The sequence below is a fragment of the Phocoena sinus genome, chromosome 6 (assembly GCF_008692025.1).
Source record: "Phocoena sinus isolate mPhoSin1 chromosome 6, mPhoSin1.pri, whole genome shotgun sequence".
Taxonomy (NCBI): domain Eukaryota; kingdom Metazoa; phylum Chordata; class Mammalia; order Artiodactyla; family Phocoenidae; genus Phocoena; species Phocoena sinus.
Window position 1 is genome coordinate 27,548,076 of NC_045768.1, and position 21,225 is coordinate 27,569,300.

The 21,225-nt window shown below is 36.5% G+C and overlaps 1 protein-coding gene across 8 annotated transcripts in view; it reads right to left on the reverse strand.

The window, feature by feature from the left end:
* FKTN (fukutin) overlaps window positions 1–21,225 on the reverse strand; it is a 102,027-nt gene that overhangs the window by 73,145 nt on the left and 7,657 nt on the right. For all 8 annotated transcript variants that reach the window (XM_032635492.1, XM_032635491.1, XM_032635490.1 and 5 more), the window contains 3 exons: window positions 15,637–15,823; window positions 4,874–4,933; window positions 525–728 (listed from right to left, as the gene is read on the reverse strand). In XM_032635492.1, the coding sequence (XP_032491383.1) occupies window positions 525–728; window positions 4,874–4,933; window positions 15,637–15,741 (369 nt within the window). In that variant the 5' untranslated portion in view covers window positions 15,742–15,823. The remainder of the gene's footprint in view (window positions 1–524; window positions 729–4,873; window positions 4,934–15,636; window positions 15,824–21,225) is intronic.

The following is a 21,225-nucleotide window of genomic DNA, read 5'->3' on the forward strand; positions in this document are numbered from 1 at the left end:
ATATCCAAATTTTGGACAAAGTTTGGATGAGACACAGTTGGCCTATTCATGTATATAACTTGACATAAAAGATGGCTCTTCATGCAATGGCTGAAAAAAGTCAGTTTTTAAAAAGGTACAAAAAAATGGTACTCTCATCTTGTTTGTGGTGATAATAAACACGAGTATTAGTAATTAAAAAAAAAAAGATAGATAGTGTCACTATGATACCCTGGCGCTACAACAGCTACCTTGTGAGGATGAGAGAAACGCAGAAAGAATTTCAGTGATGCACATGCTGACTTCAGTGGACAGCTCCACTAATACCAACAGCCACCAACATTTTAACCTCTTGTTGTATCAGAAAAATAAGTCCCCTATTTGCTTAAGCCACTATTGTGTTTTGTTACTTATTGCTTAAAGTATTCCTGATACAATCTATAAAGGTCTTTATGAAAATTTTAAAATGTTTTACAGTTTAAATTGGTTTAATCTCATACTGTTTTGTAAAAGACACTCCATTATCTGAAAGCAAATCATCTTACCTCATTCTTCCATAGGTGATACTGTAGTGCAAATGCAGTAAAGTCTCTTGGAACACAGAAATACTTGCATTCTGAAGCAGAGCCATGAGAAGCATTCTTGACTTGTTCAAAGTTTTTATTAATCAATTCCAGAATCAAAGGATCAATAAGGAACACAGGTACATTTTGACTGGATGTTAGCATAATAAATTTTTTAACTGTGCGCTGTTTGAGAGGAAAAGAATCCCCTTAATTCTTCTAAACCAATACAATAATTTATCTTATTAAATTTTTATTCATTAATTTTATAAGGATATCTAGACTGCTTACTCAGTAGATTGCATGCTTATTATTTTGCTAAAAAAATAAAACCCACAAATAAATAATACATTGTCCCTGTTCTCAAGAAGTACACAGTCTACTGAGGAAGATGAACAAATATTTACAATACAACGTAAAATATGCTATAGTAAAAATATATGCAACATATTATAAAGTACAGAACAATAGCTACTAATTAACTGTACATCAAAGGGATAACAAAATCTTCATAGAGGAAGTAGTATCTGAAATGAGAACTTTGGGCTTACAAATTATTCCCTTGGTAGTAGCTAAATCTTTTCAAGCAAAAGTGGGACAGGAAATACCAGCCTTTTCAGTTTTCAAAAATCAGTCATGTCAACCTTTCTGAAACCAAAAATCAGTTGTATGTGCCACTTTTCTTCATATTTGAAATACTGCTTAATAATCTTGCCAGTCAAAAGACAAACTGAAATATATCGCCTGCCTGACCATTCCTATCTACAGTTTGATTTTCTAATAATACTGTAATATTTAAAAATATAATTCTGTTGAGCGGTAAGCAGAACACCCTACTGGAAAAAATACATTTCAAAATTAGAATTGAAACAACAATCACACTTAGGAGTAAATAATACCTAAGTGTAGTCAAGTTAAATAGAATAACTGAAATACATTATTGCTTAAAAGCCTACTTTAGTGAAAGCATGATTTCAATGATTTCAAAGGGACGTATGCCATCAAAAAAAGATGTTTCAGGGAATTAAGGATAAATTCTTATTTACAAAATCTGAGGAAATTTATAAAAACATATACAAGATAAATAAATAGAGTATCAAGAATTATAAAAATTTAAAAAATGAGATAAAGGCAGGAATCCGTCTCTTATCCTTTGTTTTTACTGTAGAATATTATGCAAATACCAAGAATATAATAATCTCTATTCTAGAAGAGTTTATCATCTTTTAGTGGAAAAGCCAACTAAGTAAAAAGTTAGAATAAACAATTATGCCCCCAAATTCAGTAACAGATGAAATGGACAAATTTCTTTAAAAACATGATTAAGAAAACTACCACAAGATGAAACAGGAAATCTGACTTGCCCTATAACTATTAACAGAATTGAAATTGTTATGTATTAAAAAAAAAAAAACCTGCCATCAAAACAACAGGAAAAAACTCTAGACTCAGATGGTTCACTGGTGAATTCTATCAAAGCTTTAAGAAGAAATAATACCAGTGTACAAAAACTCTTTCAGAAAACTGAGCAGGAGGAAATCCTTCCAAACTCATTTTATAAGGCCAGTGTAATCCTAATAGCAAAACCTGACAAAGACATTACAAAAAAAGAAAATTATATACCACCATCCCTCATGAACACAGATGCAATAATACTTAACAAGATACTAAAAAATCAATTCCTGTAGTTTTTAAAAAAGGACCAAAAAAAGAAAAAAAAGGAAATATCATGACCAAGTAGGGTTTATCCCAGGAATGAAAGGCAGCATTTGAAAATAAATCAATAAAATTCACCATATCAACAGAGTAAAGGGGAAAAACTCTATGATAATTTCAACACAAAAAAATATTTGACAAAATTCAATATCTATTTATGATTAAAACCTCTTAGCAAATCAGGAATACAACACTTGTTGAATTTGATAAAGATTATGAACAAAAAAGTCTATTACTGAATTGCAGTTCTTCATTTATCCTTGATACCAATCTTTCATCAGATACATGTTTTGCAAATATTTTGTAATCTGTGGCATTAGCTATTCATTTTTTAATGGTGGCTTTTGATGAGCAGAAGTTTTAAATTTTGAGAGCCTAATTTATCAAAAATTTTTTCTTTCATGGCTATTACTTTCTGTGCTTTACACTAGGAGAATAAAAGAGGAAGGAAGATGATGAGATGACAGATACTAGTACATATAAGGTGCTTAATAAATGTCTGTTGAATGAATCTCTTTCAGCTTGGTGTTTGTTGAATGAATCTCTTTCAACTTGATGAACACACAGCTTCATTATGATTATTGATATAAATATAGATTAGGGCAGGGTCAAGGAGAGATTCTACAACTCACCTTCTAAATATGCCTTCCAGGCTGTTATCAATGCAATCATCAAGGTTCCCTGGACATAGATGTCCAATTGACTCTAAATCCAATTAATTCTTGATCAACATGACTATTATCATCTGACCTTCAGTAATTCATTTTGTTTACAGGAAAGAAAAACATCTTGTTGAAAAAAGGATACAATGAGACTGTAACAGTCCATTCTCCTACAAGGGCTTGGCAGGACATGTTCTTAGTGAACACCTAGTTCCTAATAATCATATTTTCTCTTCTAAGCCCCTCAAATTATCTGTTTAATAACTCATTCTAGGATTTTATCCAGGTTCAGTATCACATCTATTGATGACATTTCACTTTTTCATTCCTTCTAAAATATTGGAACAAAAGTATTTTAGTACTACTTCTCCCTTCCCTATGACTTTGCAAATATTATACAGAGTGATTTTCAGTACCATGCAATGTAATTAACAAAGAAAACTCACTGAATGTAGTAAGCTGCTCCGTAATTTTTTGCTCATGTATCTTGGAAGTCAACCCTTTTAAAACAATCTGTTATTTTCTCCCACCTCAAGGGTCATTCCCTGAATGAAAGAGATAGGGCTTCCCTTTCCCATCAGACTACCCTAAGTTTGCAAAGCAGAACTGTTACTTTTAATAAATTAAAAGTTTACATTGATACTTCTAGACCTGATAGTTGAGGAGCCTGATATAGGATATCCCAGACTTTACTTTTTAAACAATAGTTCAAATCCAATTGGTATCAGCAATGACCTAAAATTATCACTACTTTATAGCTGCTTGGTGATTTGAAAACTCACTTCTAATCTAAAGCCTCTCATGTCTCTGGTTAAAGAGAAGCCAAAGATTGAAGTGTATCCACAAGAAATAACTAGTCATATCCAATATGTATGCTAACAGGATAAATGTAATTTTTTTTTTTTTTTAAATTCCATTTTAATATGTAGTTTATGAACAAATCAAGGAGTCACAAATACTCATCAGATGTGTGTTCTTCTTCTGACTACTTTTGTTATTATTTCTTTTAGAAACAGTTATTATTATTATTATTATTATTTTTGCGGTACGCGGGCCTCTCACTGCTGCGGCCTCTCCCGTTGCAGAGCACAGGCTCCGGACGCACAGGCTCAGCGGCCATGGCTCACGGGCCCAGCCGCTCCGCGGCACGTGGGATCTTCCCGGACCGGGGCACGAACCCGTGTCCTCTGCATCGGCAGGCAGACTCTCAACCACTGCGCCACCAGGGAAGCCCTAAATGTAATTTTTTAGCATTGTTTTTCATTCTAAATTTGATTAGAAAAAAGAAAATATATTTTATAAATTGTATAAATGTACAGGCTGTGAAACAGGGATTTATTGTACATATTGCTAATTTTCCTTATCTTAAAAAGAAAACATGGGATTCCCTGGTGGTCCAGTGGTTAGGACTCTGTGCTTCCACTGCCGGGGGACATGGGTTCGATACCTGGTTGGGGAACTAAGATCCCATAAGCCCTGCGGCATAGCCAAAAAAAAAGAAAACATGTTGAATAGATTTTTACTCCTAAACTCCTATTTACTAGGTAAATTTACTAGGTAAATAGGTACTCCTATTTACCTTTATTCTTGGTTCAATTCTGATTCACATATTTATTCACTTGGGGAAGTATCACAGCTCAGTGAATGAGGATTTTGGAGGCAAGCAGTTAGAATCTGGACTCAGCCACTTATTAGCCAACCAACCTTAATCTTTCTAAGTGAACTGAGGATAAACATATGTACTGACTTCTTAAAGTTTGCACAAGGACTAAATGAGATACTGCATGTAAAGCACTTGGCACAGGGTCTGCCTCTTCCTTTCTATCACCTACTACCTGTTTTCACAAAGCTAGCTATTATCATTGTCATCATTCAACAAATACCTATTAAGTATATAAATGAATGAACTAAATGAACATGGCAATTGAGGAAGTTCTTGATTATCATACATACCCACTGTGTGCCATCAAATCCAATTCGGCTTCCTTTGGATTTTGATAAACCAGCTCCATTCTAGGAAGATTAAAAAAAAAAAATTGTAGTAAATTCAAAGCCCAGCATGCAACATTACATTTACGGTAGGTATGATTCAATCTATATAACTGGTTCATAATCATTAAAAAGCATTATCTAAATACCTATTTTCATACAGTCATGAGCTAAGAATTCTACAAGTACATAATACAACTACCCAAGATGGAAAACACTGACAGATTGCTATAATTTAATTAAGTGCCATCACTTAAGTAAATAAATATGGTCAACATCTCTGAACCAATTAATTTCCATCAATGAGTAGTAAACTCTTTGCTATCTCTTTAGAATTAGTGTTTATCCATTTAGCTCCATATCCCTAACTTCAGCTTACCTCCACACACTGACTTAGTGTTTGCAGACCTTGGCAAAGTGATAAGAAAGTATAATAATTATTGAGCAGCTTCTAAGTGTACTTCCACATATGAATTATGTATTCTCATCTATCTCGCATAACTATCCTGCAAAGTAGGCATTATTATTTCTGTTCCATAGAGAGCTCCAATGCCCACACTTTTCATAACATATATCATACTTGCAAATGTTGAGTTATTTTTTAAAGAATATTTTTTAAAACATTCAGGTCTAGAGAATCAGAAGGAAAAAAGTATTATCAGTTCTTCATGTGTTAATCACCAAAACACTTTGAAAGTCACAGGAGAAAGAATGTCTGATGGTCTAGAGACAAGAGGAAGAATGTTTCAAGCTCAAAGAAGTTTCTTATGCCTTGAATATGCTCTTTATCTGTTAGATGGAAGGATTTTGAAAAGCAGTAAGACTATTATCACCCTGAAAATGAAGTGTGCTCCAAGTTCCTAAACAGGAGACTCATTTCCCCATTAAACTGTAAACGCAAGGGCAGGGACCAAATCCAATCCACCTTTGTATCACCAGTATCTAGCATAGTGCTTGACAACTAGTAAAATGCTTAATAACAGTTTGCTAATTGGAGGGAAGGAAGGAAGAAAGGTATACTGAGTGATTAAGGTAGAACCAGAACTGGTCTCTCCTCACAAGCTCTGCAACTTAAACAGTAACATTTTAACACCAAGGACTATTTCTCTAGGATTCAACAAGAGCACTCCTGGTTATATGTCTGAAGAAAATGAAAACACTTATTCGAAAAGATACATACATCCCAATGTTCATAGCAGCATTACTTACAATAGCCAAGATTTGGAAGCAACCTAAGTGCCCATCAACAGATGAATGGAAAAAGATGATGTGGCGCGCACACACACACACACACAAACACACACACATACTGGAATACTACTCAGCCATAAAAAGGAAATCCTGCCATTTGCAATATGGATGAACCTAGAGGATATTATGCTTAGTGAAATAAGTCAGACAGAGAAAGTCAAATACTATATGATATCATTTATATGTGGAATCTAAAAAATAATGAATGAATATGACAAAACATAAACAGACTCATAAAGAACAAACTAGTGGTTAGCAGTGGGGAGAGGGAAGTGGGGAGGGGCAAGATATGGGTAGAGGATTAAGAAGAACAAACTACTATGTATAAAATAAATGAGTTATGAAGATATATTGTACAGCACAGGGAAATACTGCCAATATTTTGTAACAACTTTAAATGGAGTATAATCTATAAAAATACTGAATCACTATGTTGTACACCTGAAACAAATATAATACTGTAAATCAACTATATTTGAATAATAAATTAATTTTTTACAAAGAAAATATACCAAGGATATTTACAGAACAACATCAGAGGCAGCTTTGTGATCCTCATCCTTGAAAAAAGATTGCAAATTCTATAATATAGCCACTTGTTGTTCACCATAGCCCTACATTAGTAGATAAAACTAAATTTCTGAGTTGTTTAATTTGTTTTCTCTATTGGATCACTCCCATCAGTATACAAATATGGTATTATTTCTCCTATCTTAAATAATTAAAACAAAAAACACGTCTTGACTTCTCTTTTCCCAACTAACAATTTTCTGCCCCTCTTTACAGCAAAACTCTTAATGGGTAGTCCGTTCTCACTCCCTCCAATTTCTCTCCTGTCATGTACTTACTTGAGCTTAAGTTCACTCTGCCAAGTATTCATCAAGTTCACCAGTAATCTCCATATTGCTAAATCCAATGGTCAACTATGAGTTCTTGTCTTATTTGATCTATCAAGAATTATTTATCACCTCTGCCTCACCTAAACACTTCATTCACTTGGCTCTCAGGATCCCCATACTTCTGGTTTCCTGCTATTTCTCTCCAACTACTCCTTGGTCCCATTTGCTACTTCTTCTCAGCTCCCTGACATGTTGAAGGGTCCCAAAGCTCAGACCATGAGATTTTTCTCCTCCTCTTTTTACTCTATGCTTACTTCCTTGGTAACTCATCCACTCACAGCTTTAAATACAATCTATATGCTTACAACCCCCAGTTTATATTCCAAACCACATCAGTCCTTTGTACTCCAGACTTATATATTCAAATGTCTATTCACCTTCTTCATTTGGATGTCAGACAGGCATCTCAAACCTAGTATGTACAAAAAAACTCCTGATCTTCACCATTCCTCAAACTTGCTTCCTCTAGTCTTTCCCATCTCGTTAAACAGCAACTTCTCCCTTCCAATTATCTAGGTCAAAAATACTAGCGTTGGGGCTTCCCTGGTGGCGCAGTGGTTAAGAATCCACCTGCCAATGCAGAGGACATGGGTTTGATCCCTGGCCCGGGAAGATCCCACATGCCGCAGAGCAACTAAGCCCGTGCGCCACAACTACTGAGCCTGCGCTCTAGAGCCCACGAGCCACAGTTTCTGAGCCCACGTGCCACAACTACTGAAGCCTGCGTGCCTAGAGCCCGTGCTCTGCAACAAGAGAAGCCACAACAATGAGAAGCCTGCGCACCGCAAAGAAGAGTAGCCCCCCGCTCACCACAACTAGAGAAAGCCCACGCACAGCAACAAAAACCCAGCACAGCCACACACACACACAAAAACCTAGCATTATCCCTGACTCTTTTCTGTCTTTCATACCCCACATCTAGCCCATCAACAAATCCTGATAACTCTACTTTCCATTTCTCACAAACTCCACCACTAGCTCCTGTGTCCAAGCCATCATCATCTCATGTAAATTACTAGAACACCTTCTAACTGGTCTGTTTCAGCCCTTGCCCCTACAATCTGTTCTCAACGGAGCATCCGCACTACTTCTTTTTATTAAAAAATGTCAGGTCGTGTCACATTTCAGCTCAAAACCTTCCTAGAGTCCCCAATCTCATTCAGAATAAAAGCCAAAGCCTTTATAGTGGCTTACAAGGCCATAAAAAATATAGAACTCTCTGACCTTACCTACTATTCTCCTCTCTCACTCCTCTACAGCCACAGTGATCTCTCTGCTGTTTCAAAACTGCCAGGCAAGTTCCTGCCTCAGGACCTTTGTGTTTCCTTTGGTCTCTACTTAGTGTACTCCTCTTCTAAACATACACATAGCTCATTCCCTTTACATAGGCTGTTTCCTCTATTTGTAATGGCCCTCCCATCCTTCTTTACATGGAGAACTCCTACTCATCCTATAAGACCAATCCAAACTATTACTTTATCCATGAAATATTTAACCATATCCTTCCCAAATAGGTTACTCAGCAGTTCCTCATTCCCTGAAAACTTTGCACTTATCTAAGCTCAGAGAGTCAAGGATAGGGACATAAGAGGATCCACTTTTATAGAGCTTGAAGATTATACAATTTTGGTGGTCCTTTTTCAGAAAAAAAAATGCAATAAATTATCTATTGCAAACTTTACAAAAATACACAGTTTTGTAACATATTCCTAAGGCTCCTCCAAGAGCCTTGGAAGTGAGGGGAGCTGCAGTTTAAATTTCATTATCTTAATGGTCAATCCACCTCGGTAGGAACAGTTAATGGTATGCAGTGGCTACAACTTTGCTGTACAGGAGGAATGCAGTCACTATCAACCAATGGCCCTACAAATGGAGAACCAAGAGAATAAATAACCTGGCCTCTTTCCTCCTGGTCTCCAGTCTCCAGCTGATGCTTCCCATTGGCTAAACCCAAATGGCAAACAAAGAGCAAGGGAGCTCAGCTAATGTAGTCCACAGAGGTCAGCCTCCCAAGGCACAGAGTATGGCGAGGAGAGGACCTGGAGAGGCAAACAGAGACTATCCACCGCACCATGGTAAGAAGTTGGGATCTTATTCCATAAGTATTTTATGCAGAGAATAACTTGATCAGATCTGTATTTAAGAAAAATAACTCTGACGGCTGTTATTTTTGCCTGAAGAGCATTACAAAGGGTAGAGGTAAAGAAGAGTTCTTAAGCTGTAAGTAGTAAAGTAGGCAGAACAGTGTTTTATGATGTGTGATTTGAAGAAGTAACATATCATATTGATGTCATTTGTTTATATGTCTCTATATATTTCTTTTCCCCTTTCTCCTTCAACCCCAAACTCCCCCAATTTGTGGGTTCCTAGGCAGCAAGGACTGCACTTGATTCATCATTTTGTCTCATAGCCTAGTACTGTGCTTAGCACATAGTAAACTCTCAACAAATGCTTGACGAATGACTGAATGTTCTAAAAGAAAAGCCATAAGGTAAAAGTCAAGAGGTTAAAAACGTCTAAAGATATTCTGAAACGCTACCTATGAGATATTTGTGTTGAAAATTTAAATGAAATGAATAAATGAATGGAGAGATAGAATCAGATCCCAAACAGGACTGGTAGAAACAGTCTGGTGGCTACTGAACTCCACTGATAAATGAATCAAATTAAGATATGCCATCAAAGAAAAAGCATTCAGGAAACAGAAGTAAAGATTTAAATGATCCTGTCATTTTTTAAAGATAGTAGCCAACAATCAGTTTCTTACAGACACCAAAAAACAATTCTTAATTCAGCATGATAACTAATCATGCCTATTGGACCTAATGGTAATACTTTAAAGAAATTTTTTTAAGTCTTCAATAACTGGTGGGAAAGCTATGTTTATTAATAATCAAAGCTGCTTGGCCAAAAACTTATACAGCTTAAAGTCTGGGAATAAATGGAAAAAAATTTTAAATATCCTTTAATTCTAATGAAAGAAATTCTTTCACATTTCTCCTGGATGATGGCAGGAGTGGCGGGGTTGGGGGAAGCATGGGAAGGGGGAACAGTAGCATTTATCAAAGTTTACCGTACTAGATGAGACTATCAAGCATGATATTCTTTCTCAGCAATGACCTAGACATTAGCCTTCAGAACAAAACGGAACTAGCCAGAAGTCAAAGAAGATCTAAGAAAAATCATGCTTCAGTAACTGACCAACTGAAAACAGTTCAAAAACCTGTTACACATGATCTAAATGGTTATAAGATTCATTTCCATTTCTAACAATGGATTATGAAATTGTTCACTGTGAATGACTACTGCCAAATTTGAAATCCAAATTCCCCTTTCAACTCCCTCCCCTGCCTTCTAACCAAACACACACAGGTTACTAAATATAATGCAAAGAACGATATCCCAGCACAGAACACTGTAAGTGGCCTTCTAGGTAATAAGAATAACTGATTACTACAGGCAGCGGTGCAGCTTACGGTTGTAAGTCAAGAACATCATCAAGGTTTGGTTCACTCAGTGCTTTACACTGGTTCATTGGCTTTGTCTTCTTTCCACTGAGGTATCAATATTTTATGACTTCCATTTGGGATGCAGAACTCCTTAAAGCTATCTCATTTCATATCTTCTTATCAATGTTATAGTGTTTTGTTTGAACATACTTGTAGTTACATGTTGGAATAGCACTATGAGTGAAGACACAAGCTCTAGGAACTGAACTTAGCAATCTTTTTTTAAAAATGTATTCTTTTATTTATTTTATTTTTATTTTACTTTTTAAAAATTTTTGGCCACGTTTGGTCTTTGTTGCTGTGCGTGGGCTTTCTCTAGTTGCGGTGAGCGGGGACTACTCTTTCGTTGCAGTGCGTGGGCTTCTCACTGAGGTGGCTTCTCTTGTGCAGCACGGGCTCTAGGCATGCTGGCTTCAGTAGTTGTGGCACACAGGCTCAGTAGTTGTGGCTCATGGGCTCTAGAGAGCAGGCTCAGCCAAACAACTGAATGAGGGTTCAAACTCAGGACTATCTAGGCCCAAAACTCAAGAATTACTGCTGTTACCACTTCTATCAAATTTTGAGTTCCTTGAGATTTAGGACCTGTGTTCTACTTATCTCTGTATTCCTACCAAGTGCCCTTTATGTAACATATAGTCAAGAAATACAGACTGAATGAGCAACACAGAATCATAATCACACTATCCTATTAAACGCAGCAAAAAACAATGAACAACTGACATTCCCTAGAGGGTGCTAGAGACAAGTCCTTCCCTTGGAAGAGTTTGTATTTCAAAGACTTGGATGGTTGTTATGGAATCTGAAGAGTGGACTGTATCCATCAGTGGAATTTTACCAGACCCAACAGATATAATCTGCTAGTTCCTGTCTTCAATGCTATCAGATAACTGGATTGTTCAGACCTCATTTAGGAGGACACTGAAAGACTAAACTTGCATAACCAGCTAGGGTCAAAAGGAATTCCATGGTGAGGCCCAAGAAATAGATAGACAGAAGTAGCCCTCCTTAACTCCAAGAAAGAAAATAGCCCTTCTTCCCTAACCAATGATAGATATTGTATTTCTCTCTATTGAAGAGCCTGAAAAACTCTGTAGTCCTAAACATTTACTACACTAGATATGGGTTGGGGACCAAAGATAAAACCCATTTTTCATGCCTGCCCTAGTTCTAATACATAATCTCAAGGGTCTCTCTAAATCACCTCAAAGTTCAAGGATGACCTAGAATCAAGGTTTCTCTGTTGATGATGCTGACCTATTATTTAGTATTGATCAAGGCTACTATTATATACTCTTTTGCCAAATCAAACAAATTTGACCGAACTAAAAATCATTTTCATGTGAACTTTCTTTATTTATCTAAGATTATCCCCCCAAAATATTGTTCACTGAACAAATGAGGAAGACAATTCAGATACGATCAATAAACAAAGTTCACAAAATTCTGGGTTCTCCTCCTATGTCAGGAGAATCTGTATTAGATTACGGAGGATGCATCTGTACTTCCCTAAAGTTTGTATGTAAGTAAAATCTTGAAGTTTAATAAAAAGCCAAAAGTTAAAAGTTTTTCCACAACAAAACTAAAAAATTTTTAAAAGTTGGTAGCTTCAGCAGTTAGTCTAACCCTATTTTTAAATAAAGCTTTTTTTTTCCTGTTAGTATAGAGAAACTACTTGTATTTGTTACAAAGTATCTTACCTTCACATTAATAATATATAGGAAACATTTATTGTCCCATTAACATCTGTCCCCAATTAAATTATAAATATAGAGAGGAAAGAGACTACTTCCCAATCACTGTTTATCACCTTAGCAAAATGCCCAACACATGACTTTTACATAAAAGTTTCTGAATTAATAAGTTATAAAATTCCATCTTAAAGAATGCAAAATTACTTGGCTAGGAATTGTTTAATATAATTTCCATATTCTGCAATAAAATAAAAATAACCTTTGGTATTTAGAACTTAGATGTTGTAATTTCCACCTATTATTAAAATTAAACATAAAAAACAAGAACTCTAGTACAGATAATGCAAATTTCACACATTTAATAGTATATAAAGGTTAACTGCACTTTATTTAATTTAATGCTTTATTTTGTTCAAAATATTCTATTTTGTTTAAAGAATATGGCACTTATTACTAAAGCAGTTTGTATGTCATGGACTCAATACAACAAATACTATTTTTCATTATAAAATTGAAGATAATAAAAATAATAGCTAATATGTACTGATCTCTTTCTATGTGACTTGCACTGTTCCAAACGCTTTATGAATATTAATTCATATAAGTTTCACAAGTCTCATAGGTGGTACTGTTACTGTCCCAATTCCATAGATGAGGAAGTAGAGGTCAAGTAACAGAAGTCAAGTAATTTACCCAAGATCCCACAGCTAATAAGCAGGATAGATGAGGTTTAATCCTGGGCTGGAGTTCATGCTCTTAACAACTATGCCACATCGCTTACCAAGGAAGAAGGTCAGGACAGGGGTTATTTACATGAATTTAACATATAATTAAGATTGGATTTTTAAATTAATGAAGTCATTCAATAAGTGACATTGGGACAGCTGATTAACCATTTGGGTAAAACTGTAAATTAAATATCTAACTCATACCTCATACTAAAATAAATTATATTTTACATAAAAATTTAAACATAAAATAGTATCTGATGAAAATGCAGGTGAATATTTCCATAATCTTGGGCTACTTATGACATAAAAACCAGATACCCTAAGGGAGAAAGATCTTGATACCTGTCTACCTAGAAATTAAATAGAACACTAGTGTATTAAGGGGGTACATCGTGAATATAAAGGTAAAAGGCAAATTAATAAACTGGGGAAGATATTTGAAATATATATGGTAAACGCTTAATATCCTTAAAACTATAAAGAACAGCTGCAGAAAAAGACAACAACATCAGAAAAATATGCAGATAGGAATAAAAAGAAATTATAATAAAGAAATAAAAAGAACCAAAAAGCATATGGAAAGATGTTTAACCTCATTAGAAAGAAATGGCCTCTAATGGAGTTTAATATCTCTCGGCTCTTGAACATCAAAAATACCAGAAATATAAAGAACAAGCGCTCTTGGGGTAGACTCCTCAGGTTTAAATTCTATCTCCCTCACTTAATAATTGTGTGACACTGGACAAATTTAGTAAGTTTCTCTAAACCTCAGTTTTTTCTGCTGGGAAAATGAGGACAACAGGATCTACTCAATTTGTTGTTTTAAGAATTAAATATATGTGAACTGCTTAGCATAGTTCCTAGCCTATAAGCACACCAAAAAACGTGAACTGCTATGGCAGACACGATAGGTAAATTGACCTAACACCCACTCCCAAAACCCTTCTCCTTTGCGATCTCTAATATAAAGTCTGGAAAACCTAACTAACAACAGCATTAAAACTAATAGTAAAATCTTGCTTTCCCAGACTTTCTTACAGCTGGGAATCTGCTGGCCATGTCACAAAAGAAGAAGCCTCCTAGAATGCACTATTTCCTCCTCCAGCCTGGACTGTAGCACTAGGGAAATGTCAAGAGAATTTTGGAAGCTCTGGACTGAAAAGTATAAGACACAAATAACCCTCTATGTGTTTAAGCTACTATTAGCCAAAAGCATCTCAAAAGCATGACACGGATGCCATAATTATTGTTATTGTTGTTATTATTCCCATATTTGGAAAGGGTATAGGAAATCAGGCACACTACTTATCCTTAGGAAAGGTGACTTTGCAATATGTAACAAAATCTAGAATGTACATCCTAGACCCAGAAATTCCACTCTAGGACTTTATCCTAAGAAAATAATCAGCAAAGGTTGAAGACGAAACACAAAGACATTCACTGGGTCAACAGCCAAGACATCTGGTAGCCTCAGTACTTGTCAATTATTTTTAAAATAATATAGCCTGGAAAGAATGGAGTTAGGTACACCTGTCAGGCTTGCATGTTAGAAACTGGGTAATTGGGGTAGGTTATCTAACATCTCTGTCAGAGTTTTGGTTTTCATATTTGTAAAATGAGGTCTAGGAACCTCATGTAATAATGCTGCATAATAAACCTCTCTCAATCTTGAAGGCTTAAGCATTTGTTTTCTCCCTCATAGATGTATGAGTCAGCTGGGCAGCTATGTTTGGTCTGCTCCATACATCTAATTCAGGGCTCAGGCTGGAGGTCAGCATCTACCCAGGGCACACTCTCCTCCTGGCAGGTCAGGGGAGCACAAAGGGCAAGTCACATCATACAAGCCCATTTGAAATCTCTGCAAATGTCTATAACATTCCACAAGCGAAAGTAAGTCTCATGGTCAAGCTTAACTAGGGCAGGGAAGTATCATCCCCTTTGGGAGGGAAAGGGAAGTAAATCGTTCTGAAGAATAGTTCTAACTATCAAATGACGATACAAACAAAAATATATTTCCCCCCCAAAATGTTTTTAGGGTTAAATTAAGCATAGACAGTATCTAGCACAATTCTCAATAATGGTAGCTATTATTATAATTAACCCCAGTGGGAGTGTTTGGCAACTTTTCACAATTCAAGAATACCTTCTCAACTTTGGAATTTCTTATCTGGACTTCTGTATGATCTTCAGAAGCTACCAGATTCCAAATTATTGTCTCTACATCTTTATACCTATAGATTTATAATAAAGGTAAGTTATAACACTACACTTCCCTGTTAGACACTATATTAAAATATACTCTGTACTAAAATAAACTAATTCTAATATTTTATCAAAATTATTTATCATTGAATTCTTTCCAATGAGTGATGATCTGTTTGGAAAAATAACAATTTTCACATAACTCTATCAGAAAATTTCAACATCACTGAAACCTGGTACCTCTGACTTTTAGCATGTTATTAATAACATTTAACTGTAATTTTGAAGTGCTTGCCACACTCACAAGGATGAGAATCTCAAAGAACTATTTCTGCACGGATTTTAAAAACTGTGATTAATTTTACGTACTGCAAAAGGGAAGTATGTTAGGAAAATATACAGCTAAAATGAAGTCTAATAATGAGAAAGGAGGGAAAAAATTACCTTTGCTGATAAATAGTGCTTGTAGTAGTACAACTGAAACAGCAGAAATGCAGAACTTGTCAAAGTTAAAAGCGCCAAAATCACGTTCTTATTGATCCTACTCATTAGTCTGCGGTGCTCACTTGGTTGTCTTTTGAAAGTAACCCACTTGGTTTCATCTTTTTGGGTAAGAAGATAATCTTGTTTCCTGTGAACAAAAAGATATTTCTAAAGAGACAAAAACCTGTATTTAATTTTCACCTTTATTAACCAAGAAAAAGTTATCTAAAGTTCAACAGAAACTTCTTTGATTTGATAATTTCCTATCCTAAAGAAATAATCAGATATGAGACCACATTTGAAAGAACAAAAAAGTTTATCATAGCATTCTTTACAGTTGCAAATAACAAAAAACATAAATGGGATATCTATAAAAATTGACCAAAAGAGACTGGGGGGCTTCTCCCCCAGGGTTTCTGATTCAATAGAACTGGGGTAAGCCCTCTGAATTTGCATTTCTAATGAGTTCCCAGGCAATGCTGATGCTGCTGAACATACTAAGAACCACTTCCATAGAAAAAAATTAAGTTTTTGGTCAAGGAACACCTGTATAATAGCTCTTTGTCTTTTGTTATGTAGGATGTGGTCAGTTTTTATAAATATCCCATATACATTTTCATTTTCTGCAAGTGTAAAAAAAGCCACGATAAAAATTTTTGTTCTCTCATCTTTGGTCCCATCTGACTATTTCTTTAGAACAAGAAATTTAATATAGTTCTACTTCTTCTTACCTCCTCTCCACTGTTTGATTTTGGTCAAACATATTCAATTCAGTTCAAATGTTTATCTTTATTCCTTTAAATATACTAACACCTCTATTACTTGATGTCTAAACTTTGTATGTCTTTAGTTCTCCAGCTAAAAAATAAGAGAAAATCTACCTTCTGCATCTCTCCTCTTTCAATCCTGACTTTTATTAGTTTACTTTGCTATTGTTCTATCGCATTCTGCAATACAAATCTCACAGCTTTTTTAGCCTTATTCCTACTATATTCCCTGCCAATCCTTTTGCTGTATCATCTCTGTTCAGCTACTGGATGGCTGGTATTCATCTTCTCCTTAGGACTTGTGGGCACTATTTACCTTGAGTTCCTACATTGTTCAAAAATGGGTGTCAGGCTTCCCTGGTGGCACAGTGGTTAAGAATCCACCTGCCAGTGCGGGGGACACGGGTTCGAGCCCTGGTCCAGGAAGATTCCACATGCCGTGGAACAACTAAGCCCATGTGCCACAACTACTGAGCCTGAGCTCTAGAGCCCCTGAGCCACAACTACTGAGCCCGTGTGTCTAGAGCCTGTGCTCCGCAACAAGAGAAGCCACTGCAATGAGAAGCCCGCACGCCACAAGGAAGAGTATCCCCCGCTGGTCGCAACAAGAGAAAGCCCGTGCACAGCAATGAAGACCCAATGCAGCCAAAAATAAATAAATAAATAAATTTATGAAAAAAAAGAACAAAAAACGGGTGTAAACTAATAGTTTGGCTTTGAGGTCACACTTTCTTTCCTCTGATGACTTATAGAATTTGTACCACTGTCCTGCAATACTAAATACTCCCTTGACAATATCTGATCCTTCCCCTGGCACTCCCCTATAGATAAGCTGATCTTTTTAATGGGATGAGCAAAGAACACATTCCTTATCTTTGCAATCCAATTTTTTTAAAACTAGGTTATAAAATGATGTTAATGACTATACATTAGTTTTTCTTCATTATGTGTACTTTCAATCTGTAGAATCAAGATTTCTTTCTCTGTGGCAAGTTTTCTTAAGTTATATGTTTGAATACTTTTCTGTTCTAATGTTGTTCTCTATTTCCAGAACTACAATTAAGCATTTGTTTCATCTCCTTTCACTCCCATTTCACTTTGCTCAACTTTCAAAAGCCTGTCGTCATATCCCTTACTGAGCTTTCAAGTGTTAATTCTCCTTTTTGCTTCGTATGTGGCGTTTTATTATTATTTTTTTTTATGAGGGACCACTCCTCGATGTTCTCATTGACTCTTTATTTATTTTTATGTTTGGCTGTGTTGGGTCTTTGTTGCTGAGCGCGGGCTTTCTCTAGTTGCAGCGAGCAGGGGCTACTCTTCATTGCAGTGCATGGGCTTCTCATTGTCTTGGCTTCTCTTGTTGCGGAGCACAGGCTCTAGGCATGTGGGCTTCAGTAGTTGTGGCACACGGGTCTCAGTAGTTGTGGCTTGTGGGCTCTAGAGCGCAGGCTCAGTAGTTGTGGTGCACGGTCTTATTTGCTTCACAGCATGTGGGATCTTCCCAGACCAGGGCTTAAACCTGTGTCCCCTGCATTGGCAGGCAGATTCTTAACCCACTGTGCCACAAGGGAAGTCCTGGCCTTTTATTTCTGATTTTTTTTTTCTTTTCTTTCTTGACTTCTGCCAAATTATTACTCACCATTTACTGTTGTCTTACTATTTCTTTCTAGCCAATTAACTTTCTCTATTACTTTAAAGAAGTGATTGTCTCCTTAAATTTGTTAGGCCAATACAGTTTTCTCATGGGTTCTTTGTCACTTGTTTTTCCATTTCTTTTCGCTTTTCTTCTTGTAACAGTTTTGTGTAGATGCCGTGCTAATTTCCTTTTTATTATTATTAATCTTTGAATGACATGAACTCCACTCAGGCCAACTATTTGCAAAAGGACTGTGGAAGGAAGAAGCAAGGCTATGTTGTGGACTAGAAGGTAGTCTCTCTTTTTTTTTTTTGCGGTACGCGGGCCTCTCACTGTTGTGGCCTCTCCCGTTGCGGAGCACAGGCTCCGGACACGCAGGCTCAGCGGCCATGGCTCACGGGCCCAGTCGCTCCGCGGCATGTGGGATCTTCCCGGACCGGGGCACGAACCCGTGTCCCCTGCATCGGCAGGCAGACTCTCAACCACTGCGCCACCAGGGAAGCCCCGGTAGTCTCTTTAGTAGACAAGAAAGCTCTTTATGATACAGGGTGTTCTGTGCATGTGTGTGCGTGAGAGACACAGAGAGAATGTATGTGAGAACAAGCAAGAGAAAGTTGTTTAGCCATTACTTCTTGCCTCACCAAGAGAGTGCTTCCTGCAAAGATTGTGTATCTGTATGCTTTCTCATTTGCTCTTCCTTTCCTGCTAGTTCATGTTGCCAAACATTCCAAGGAAGCTTCTCCCACTGCTTTTCTATGCATCCTGACACCACTGTAAACAGAAGACCTATTTCTCGTTGCTCTGTCAGTTCTACCTGAGATCTCTTTCTGCCAGAATGCTCTTTTAATCTCTTTCTGCTTACATTTGACAAATATTTCTCAAATATTTCAATTTGGGATACAGGACTCTAGTCCCATCAAAGATGTAATTACAGTTGAACAATGCAGGGGTTGGGGCACCAACCCTCTGCACTTAAAAACCTGCATATAACATATAGTTGGCCCTCCATATACATATGTGGTTCCTCTGTATCTGGTTCCTTCATATATGCGGTTTTGCATCTGTGGATTCAACCACCCAGGGGTCATATAGTACTGCAGTATTTACTATTTAAAAAAATCTACATATAGCAGTTCAAACTCATGTTGTTCAAGGGTCAACTGTACATCTCTGTCTCTCATTCTCCTTGCTGTTTCAGGGTAATTTCAGATAGAAGAAGGCACAAATGTCTTTACTCTGTCGTCTTTAAATCAGAAGTCTTAGAGTTTTAAAACAATCCAAACGAGCTTCCAGTGTGGAAGCCTATATAAAGCAAACACTACATGATATTATATAAAGTCAACAAACTACTTAAGAGAAATATCACCAGTGACGTGAGTAATCTACTTGATTTACAGATAATGCATAAAGCAAAGATAACTGAATAAATCATGATCACGTTCTATCTCCTAAAACTGTAAAAACTAGCAACATAAAACAATATTGATGATGGTATTAGTTTTGCTGTCAGCTAAACCTTGCTAAAATAAAACAGTCAAATATGTACTCTGATAAGGACAGCTCACAAGATAACAAAAAGAATATCCTTCATTTTCAGTATTTCAGCTCAGTTTCTTGTAGTTGTAGTAAATAGTGCATCAACATATTGTACACTGATTCCTAGTGAAATGTAAAGTAGCATTTGGAGTGTGCTATATAGTCCAGACTTTTCTGTGCCAGAATTAACAGGTGGAAAGAAAGGCCTATATAAACCACTACAGAAACATAAAGTCCAAATTAATATCTTGTTCTTTCTTTGGATATATCTCTAAACTACAGTTAATTCTTAAATGAAATAAATCTCCAGAATATATCAATCACAACTACATTTTTATTATCAAGATGATATCCAATTAACTTTACTTCATTACTTATTTTCTATAAATGCCAAGGCAGTTATTGCAAAGGAAGAATATTAGCCTGTCAAAACATTCCTATTTGCTAGCACCATCTCTTCATTAGGAATGGAGTTACCACTTTAAAATGAATAATGTGATACTTTAAAAAAGAGAGGCCAAGGCTTGTTGAGTTTACCTCTAAAATCCCTCTGGCACCAACTCCCTCTTCTTTCTTCACTGTCATTCTAATTTGAACTCTAATTGTACAAATGTCTTAATTGTAACTGATGTCCCAGGTTCCACTTTCTGCCTACCCATAATCTTACCTATACATTGACAGATATACCAAGTTGCTGATAAATGAATCAAATTACACCATAATCAAAATATTTCAGTGGTTCTCTACCACCTACAAATAAAGCTCAAATTCCACATACATTTGACCCTTGAACAACACAGGTCTGAACTACGCAGGTCCACTTATATGCAGATTTTTCTCAATAATAAATAGTATTACACAATCTGTTGTTGACTGAATCTTTTGGTGTGGAACTGCAGATGCGGAGGGCTGACTCTGCTACATGCAGATTTTTGACTGCAGGGAGGTGTAAAATAAAGAATGGTGCCCACCATCCAGTTCTACAAGAATCAAGTCATTAGCCACTGCAGTTGCTGACCTACAACACATCTGAAAGGAATTCAGGGTGAAGATGAGGATGAGGCACTCTGTGCTCTGGGGAAACAGGCAAAACAGGCCCTTAAATACTTAGAAATATTTCAGGAGAAACAGTTTATGAACCTGGACCCTTCCATCTTCCCATACTTAGAAAAGCACTAAAATCATTAACTGAGATATGTGTTCCTCGTGACTAGCAGCAACTTTCTACAGACATGTGTGCCTGAGTGCATGTACCCCTTTGCCAAAATCATGTATCTACTGACCTCCCCCACCACCTCTTCTTACTCAGAGCTATCTGAGAGACTGTCTCCCAGACTATAGTCCTCAGTAAGTCCCCAAATAAAACTGAAACTCACAGCTCTCATGTTGTGTGTTTTTATTTCAGTTGACAGAGGGTTGGCACCTGCACTGTTCAAGGGTCAACTGCAATGGCATTCAAGGGTATTCACAATCTGACTGAACACACGCAAATTTTCTAGGCTTTCTCCCACTTCACACACTCTTTGTTTTTTGCCCAGGTATTCCTGGAATACACACGACCTTTCTTGCCTCTTTGCTTTATACTCATTCCCTCTTGTCTGAAATGTTCGC